The sequence below is a fragment of the Vulpes lagopus genome, chromosome 17, assembly GCF_018345385.1.
Source record: "Vulpes lagopus strain Blue_001 chromosome 17, ASM1834538v1, whole genome shotgun sequence".
Taxonomy (NCBI): domain Eukaryota; kingdom Metazoa; phylum Chordata; class Mammalia; order Carnivora; family Canidae; genus Vulpes; species Vulpes lagopus.
This window is the reverse complement of record NC_054840.1, coordinates 39,534,036-39,541,965: the sequence shown is the minus strand read 5'-3', so window position 1 is coordinate 39,541,965 and position 7,930 is coordinate 39,534,036. Positions and strand designations below refer to the sequence as shown.

The following is a 7,930-nucleotide window of genomic DNA, read 5'->3' as shown; positions in this document are numbered from 1 at the left end:
AGCCTCCTTATTCTTGATGCTTTTGTCATGTTTATTTTTTATACTTATAGCAACTCATATACCCTTGTAAGAATTTTATATAAGGAGATAAATGTTAAGACTAATATTGAATAACTACTTGAATCCCTGAGCAAGATTTGTATTATCGCCTCCACTATGGAACTATAATTGGAGTATGTGGAAGTAGCTTTGCACAAGGTCAAATAACAACTCCGTGAAAGAGCCAGAAACAATACTATCCCTGCCCCCACCCCCATTTCTCTCTGCTGAAACACACTTCTCTTAAACAACCTCCACAGCATTTGCAGTTTCGTGGGGGATCAGCGTTCGTGGCTGTAGCCCGCTCATCTTTTTTGCAGTTTCTATTTCTCACTTTCAAATACAGATAAGAAGAATGTGTTGCCAAGATTCAGGCTGGTTATTTTTTCTTCAAATATCCTTAGCTAAAGGGGAACTTCCTATGAGACTAAAATTGACCTCCATGTCCTTTATTAGCTGTTGATTACTTTTGAAAAATGCCCTAAAGTGCTTCTCGATTACCCTGTGACTGACTGGCAGGTTGAAGCCCAGTAAAATCCCAAAGGATTCCACGTACGCTCGTGTGTGTGTGTGTGTGTGTGTGTGTAGACATGCAATATTCTATTATTTTATTTGACTCTAGGACATGCACATTCTCTTCAAGTACTGTGCAAGTTTGTGTGGGTGTCACTTAAATTATCATTAAATTAATATAACTTAAAACCTCTATCATATAAGAAGAAATATCTTGGATGTTACAAAGTCAAGAATGCTGCTCTTCCGTTCTGCACAATATCAAGAATGGAAGAGAAATTCTGTGGAGTGAGTCAGAATATAAAAATTCTCATCCGTCAGACAAACAGCACAAGAAGACAGAATGTATGGGCCAGTCTGGAATAAGGAAACTACGTTCATCAAACTGATTGAGAGGTGGAGCTATTTCAATACACCGTAGGACAATTCACGTATTTCCTGAGTGCTAATGAAAACTCCCTTCGCAGCAGGAGCACTACACTCTCCAATATGTTGCGGTTGACAGAGCAGGACGGTGGCAAGCACAGGGTTCTCTCGGGCCTTCCCATACCAGCCACCTGCCCATCCCTTTGCTTGGCCTTTCACGGGCTGGGTTTCTCCTTCAATGAGGACAGAGAAGCCCTTGGGTCTCAGGATCTTGGGGACAGTTAATGTGACGACACAGAGGGACCCCACTTGTAGGCGGCACTTAATCCTGAACTCCCATCGGCCCTGGCAGGGGTTAGTGGTCACATCTCTGATGTACCGTGCAGATAAGGAAACAGGCTTAGAGAGTGTCGGTGATGTAGCTCACAGTACAACATACACACGTGGAGGAGGGAATCTGCACTTTCTCTCCCTTCTTCCAATACTTTTTCTGGTGCTTACAGCATTCACATTCAGAAGGTTCTTACATTCAGCACCATTTTTTCCAGCACCACTTAGAGAAGAAGGAGAAACAGCTCACAAAAACTCTATTTAGAAGGCAGCCAACGGTGGGAGAAAAATGGGATTGGGGCTGCAGAAAGCCAGCTTCTGGTGCCAGCATACACTCGAAAGTTGTGTCCCAATCCTTTCTTCTCCGTTTTGCTTACTTTTCTTTTTCTTGGTTAAATAAGTGAAAGTGACTTTCTCTCAGAATTATAGTGAGCTTCAAATAAGACTAGTCACTCAGCAATTCTAATAATATCTGGGAGTGCATGGCCGCATGGAAACCTTCCAATAGGCGGTGCCTGGCATTTATTTTCAGCATCTGGGACTGATGAGGCTGGACACACCCTCGCATACACATACACACGCACATAAATAAAACCACACGCACTTACACACATGCATACACAAACATGCACAGTAGAAGTAAATGTTAGAAAGGGTAAGTGGTTATCTGCATTGATGGTACCTACATATTAGGTATATTTTCATTCTCTGTGTAGTCTTTACTTGCTGCTCTTAATTTTGGTAACAGTTCTGAGAAATTAAATGTATCCATGCTCTGGAGTTATGGGGAAGAATATCCACTGAATGCTTTTTAATGCACCCACTTTGGTTTTGGATGCTGCACATGCAGTGGGCAAAATGAACAAGGTCTATCCCTTCGTGGGACTAACATTCAACCAATGTTATAGTCAGAGGAGACAGACAGTTAACATTCTGGAAGATGGATGAGGAATTTTGGATGAGGATGAAGTGCTGTGAACACAAAGGGTTAAGAGTCAAGTACCTGGGCTGGATTCTTCAGATCTGGTGGGCAAGTGAGGCCCAATGGAAAAGCTGATTCTGGATCAGGAGTTAGTCGTGCAGGAATCTGGGAGAGCTGGTTCCAGGTGGAGAGAATAGCTAATGGTAAAGCCCAAAGGAAAGAACTGGTTTGTCACACTACAGGAGTATCAGCAAGGCCAGAGTGGTCAGAGGGGCTATGAGAGGTGAGCTTCTAGAGGCAGGCATGGCCCCCATCATGTAGGGCCTGCGAGGTCATGTGTGTTGGGTGTTGCATTTGGCTGGATATAAAGACACCAACCCCGGGCACTTGATCTAATAGGGGTTTGTTTTCCACACAACAAGATAGTCTGGAAGTGGGGTCCATTGCTCTGCAGAGCCTCCATAGAACCTCAAATCCCACATGCCTCTGATCTTTATGCCACCCTTAACATATGGCATGCATACCTTTTATTGCCTCGTGGTTGCAATGATTGCTTTGCCTTCCACCTTCTGTCTGAATTCAAGGCAGCATGAATAATGAAGTCAACAAGAGGAAGGGAAGTCTTCATACCAAGCACGCAAAAAAAATTTTTAAGATTTGATTTATTTATTTAATTTGAGAGCGGGGAGGGGGGGAGAGGGAGAGAGATAATCTCAACCAGGAGCCTGAAACGGGGTTCAATCCCATGACCCTGAGATCATGACCTGAGCCAAAATCAAGAGTCAGACACCCAACTAACTGAGCCACCCAGGCACCCCTCAATCATGCAAAATTTTGCCAGAAAGCTCCCAACAAACTCTCACTTACATTCTAGTGGCAGAACCTGCCCCACCCTTGGGTGCAAGGGAGGCTGGGAAACACAGGTAGTCTTTCTCGAGCCAAGTTGTTTACACAACCACATCTTCTTCAGTAGCAATGCTATTGATTGGGCAGGTACCCCACACTGTAGTTTGGATGCTATTCTAGGTGAGAGGGTACTACAGGGTAGGTGGATTAATCAGAATTCTGCTTTGAACATGTTAAACTCGACATGACTATTACACCACAGGGTTCCAATCAGTGTAGTTCCAGAATAGGCCTTAGGAAAAGATATGGATCCTCTGAGGCCTCAGGGCAGCCCAGTGGGGCCACCAACGCCCTTGGGTAGCTTGACTCCCTCCTCAGAAGCCTCCTTCTTTTACCCTAGGACTCCCTAGGAATGCCACATGTCACAGGATAGAAAATATCATCACTCTTAACATGCAATTTTAGGTACCACTGAAGGCAAAAATGCTGCCAATTAAACTATAACAATGTTTTCTAACCTGGAAATTTTATTTTATACTTCTTAGAAATGGTTTAGACTTATTAAGACATGAGTTTTTAACAATATATCACTCACGCACATACATAAAAAGGAAAATATTCATACAATTAATTGGTTAGGTATCCTTAAAGGTTCTTTCCATTCAGAATCCAAATTAATAGTGTCTATAGATTTTCTCACTGTTCCACTAAGTGTGTTAGTGACCAAGAGTGCTCGGCTATTTATTTTGGATTTTCTTATAAGCTGCTGACACCTGTCTCCAAGTTTTGATGTGAAAGAATGTAAGGGAATGACAACTGTATCATGACCACCATCTGGCCAACAGCTATCTTGCTATTAATGCTGTTGAAAAATGGGGGAGAAAGCCCTGGATCAATGGGTAGAATGTGCATTTCTACGTGTGCTGTGCTGCAGAGTTGGGCAGTACTGCATTAGACATCTAGAGGTCAAGGAGGCAGTCTGCAGCTTAGTGGAGGGGCAGGGGTAGAGAAATGGGTTTGCAGATTTGGTATCCGTAAGCATATGGATGACAGTCATACCCATGGGCCTGCATGTGACCACTGAAGCCAAGTCCAGATAGAGAAGAAGGCTGGTGTTGAGCCTCAGAATACTCAAATGTCTATAAATATAGAAGAGGAGCCAACTACACCTAACAGAGTTAGCAGCCAAGCACCCAGCCAGAGCCCTGAATGTCAAGGCAGTGAAGCTAAGGATGGGGATGGTCCGCTAGGTCAAGTGCTACTGAAAGATCAAGTGAGATCAAAGTGGAAGAGTGACCCCTGGATTGGGCAGCATGGAGGTCGTGAGTAACCTTGGAAAAGAACCTTCCCTGTTTGGGGGCAGCCTCTGTGCTGCTGGAGAACCACTAGACGGGCTGGACTGGGCCGAGGGATAAGGGAGGGTGAGGTGCTCAACCTCTTTGATCACTTGCATCGTCAAAGGTCGATGCACAGCCAAGAGACGCGGTACTACGTCCTTCACCGGAGGCCCTGGGCGTCCGTGAACGCTAACTCGGCAAGGCGGGGTGGATGGTGCACAGGGGGGACACCTGCAACTGCAAAGCGCTTGAGAAGGCGGGAAGGCTGCGAACCAGGGCGCGAGAGCGCAGCATCCTCTGCGGACAGCAGGTCGCCGCCACGAGAAGACAGCACACGGGGGCGGGGCACAGACCTCGCAGGGCTTTCTCGTGGGGCGCGGGGGCACTGCCCTTCGCAGCGTCTTGTAACAAACCCCTGCCATCCTCGGGCTCCCGGTCGGTCCCACCTGGGGTCTCACTTCCGCACGCGATCAGTCGCTCCAAGCGGGAGCCGCAGGAGGGCACGTGCCAGCCGGGCCGGTCCCCCGGGGCGCGCCGCCGTCACCGTCCACCTGACGGCCGGGCTGAGGGCTGAGCGCGGCCCGGCGGGCGCCACCCTCCGGCTGGGCCCTTCCAGCCCCCGCCGGCAGCAGCAGCAGCAGCCCCGCCCCCGTCCTCCTCCCGCACCCCCGGCCACCGCGTCCAACGTGGCGCTGCCGACTGCGCATGCTCAGCCCACGGCGCGCGCGGGGCCGGGGGGCGGGGCCGCGCGCGGTGACGACAACGCACAGCCGCGGGAGGCCAGGACGCGCCACGTCAGCGCGAGCGGCCGCGCCCCCTCCCGGCGGCCGCCGGCCCCGCCTCCCCGCGCGGCCCCGCCGCCGCCCGCGCGCTCCGGCTGCGGCTGCGGCTCCGGCTCCGGCTCCGGCTCCGGCTCCGGCTCCGGCTCCCGCTCGCGCGCACCTCCCGCCGGCCCGCGAGCCCGCTGCCGTCGCCGTCGCCGTCGCCGCCCGTCGGACACGCGGTCTCATCATGTCCTCGCCTCCCGAGGGGAAGCTGGAGACGAAAGCCGGACACCCGCCCGCCGGTACTGACCCGTTCCCACTGTCTGTGCCCCCGCGGGGCGGGGCGGGGCGGGGCGGGCGCGGGAAGGGGCGCGGGGGCCTGCGACGACCTCGCCCGCGCCGCGCGGACCGGGCCGGGCGGGGCTGGCGCGGCCGCGGCCCCACGGAAGTCGCCTGCGCGCAGCGTCTCCGCCGCGTCCGCCCAGGACCGCACTTGGAGCGAGCGGGTGTCGGGAGAGCGAGTCGCCGGGGCGCTCCCGGCCGCGCTTGTGAGCCGCGCAGGTGTCGGCTGCGGCCTGACGGCATTTCCTGTCCGCGGAAGAACCGGGGAGCGGACGTGGGGTGGGCCGTTGATCGCTCAGTAGGACTTTCTCCCCTCGCCCAACTTTCTCTCTCATCCGACTTTTTCTTAAGTGCTTTTTCCCCCCGTGGGCTTTTTTTTTTCTCTTTCCTTCAGATCCTAAACTTCTGAGCCAAGGAAGTTAAATCGAGAAAAGAGTCATCTTTCTTAAAAAAAATAATGACAATGATAACGCTACGCTTTATAGTCCTGCCGCCTCCTTCCCGAGCATGAGCACAGTCCCCGTCTGCAGCGTCGACTGCGGCCCACCCGGCCGAGGTCTGTTCCTCCTCTGCCTTACAGTGACAGCCGATCCATGCGGAAGGACCTGGGAGGCACAGAGGCTGCCCCTGCAGAGGTCGAGTCACAGCAGCGTGTGGGCTTCTTCCGGGGTCCTCACTGCAGAGTTAATGCTAGAGTCAGTCTGCCAGGAGCAGAGCCTTATGGGGCCATGGCTGCCCCTGCTGGCCCGTGTGCCCAGGCTGGTGGGAGGGCCCCGTGACCTGCCGTCCCCACTCTAGGGCTCTAATTCTCTCCCTCCACGGGAGAGAAAACAGCAGTTTTTCAGTAAGCTTCGTTCCAGAGTAGGTAGTATTTTGCTCTGGTGAAAGATGCTCTCAACAGCAAGGAAACTAATTGGCACCAGGAAAGAGTGAGTAATGGCTAAGTGGTGTGTGAGGCATGAAGAGGCTCGGGATCTCAGAAAACAGCTCCACCATAAGGGAAAAGATGCTTTGGGGCCCTTTGCAAAATTGCATTAGTTCCCAAAAAGAGACAGGGACTACCTCAAAGGGATCTCTTTGAAAGGCAACTCTGACCTTTAGTTGCTCCTGCTATAGATCACATCCAGCTGCCCGCTGACCTGGGCAGTTGCTCAGGAAAGGACAACTCCAGTGGCGCTCGCGGCCTTGGACTATGTGGCAGCAGTCGGTCCACGACTCCCCCTGGCCCCTGGCCCCGGCTACTGGGTGGCCTTGAAGTGTATCTGTTGGAGTGATGCCAAATCAAAGTAGCCCTAATTAAATTGCCTGGAAAGACATGTCCATACCGAGATTTTTAAGATCAGAGGCGTCGACTATGCATATTAACTTCCCAGGCTTCATAAAGGACTCTGATTTTCTTTGAATTGTAAATATCTAGGATTTGTGAATTACAAATTAAATAGCTTTTTGATACCCTGAGGAGCAAGGAAGCAACTTATCTGTGCTGGTGAGCAGTGAGCTTGAATTCTAGGTGTTGAGGCCCATCACTTCCCTGGGGCTCAGTTTTCCTGTTCTTTCAAATGAGAGGTTTGGGCTCCCTGATCTTCCTCAGGGAAAGGTCCAGGACAGGGCCACCTTTGCTGCTGTCCCTCTTCAGTTCGTTTTTTCCATCTGTCAGGACTAGAGCCAGAGGGCACTTAATCCCACAGGTAAGCCCTTCAATGAGTTCAGGACAGGTCCTTTGGGGCCCCAGTCAAGCAAGAGCTACGTAGGGATATGTCACTGTTATTCTGCATTTTCCAAGACTAGACACACATGGCCGCAGGTGGAGGAAGGGCCTGGCATCCTGGCCCAGGGGTACAGGTTAGAAAGCTGCTTAAAGTATTTCGCTTCCCAGCAGTACCCCTCCGTGCACTCCCCAGTATTATAGAGGTCCCTGCAGGAAAGCTCAGAGAGCTCGTGCTTACTCCGGCATGGCCAGAGAGTAGGCAGTTCTGCAAAGTAGATCATATTAAAAAATAAGCCAAAAAAAGACACCCACTATAATAAAGAATAATCATCAAAGGTGGCCAAGAGCACAGTTCATAAATCAAAATAACAGCCTTAAAACTTCAGGAACCCTTTCATTAAGTGCTTAAGTTGGGTAACAAAGACTCGTGCTTAAATCCTCAATCGGAAACAATAAAATTCTCTCCTATAACTATCTTCATGTTCTTTTGTGTTTTCTCATTATTGCTGTCTGAGCCAGGTACCCTTCTGTGCGTTCCCATGGCATCCCGTTTCCTTATTATCACACTTAACCTCCACTTATCTGCCTCTCTTCTCCTTGCTTCTGCGCTGAGTCTTTTTTCTTTGAGAGAAAGAGCACAAACAGGGGGGAGAGGTAGAGGGAGAAGCAGACTTCCTGCTGAACAGGGAGCCCGATGTGGGGCTCGATCCCCGGACCCCAGGATCATAACCTGAGCCAAAGGCAGATGCTTAACCGACTGAGC

General features: G+C 50.9%; 1 protein-coding gene across 3 annotated transcripts in view; it reads left to right on the top strand.

Moving 5' to 3' along the window:
* The first annotated feature begins 2,889 nt into the window (after positions 1–2,889).
* Positions 2,890–7,930, top strand: part of LOC121477342 (death associated protein) — a 69,867-nt gene continuing 64,826 nt past the window's right edge. The window contains exons 1-2 of one of the 3 annotated variants that reach the window (XM_041731553.1): positions 2,890–5,419; positions 5,854–7,641. In XM_041731553.1, the coding sequence (XP_041587487.1) occupies positions 4,482–5,419; positions 5,854–5,860 (945 nt within the window). In that variant the 5' untranslated portion in view covers positions 2,890–4,481 and the 3' untranslated portion in view covers positions 5,861–7,641. Of the gene's footprint in view, positions 5,420–5,853; positions 7,642–7,930 lie in introns of those variants that run through there. The other 2 variants (XR_005984214.1, XM_041731554.1) reach the window with 2 other exon arrangements.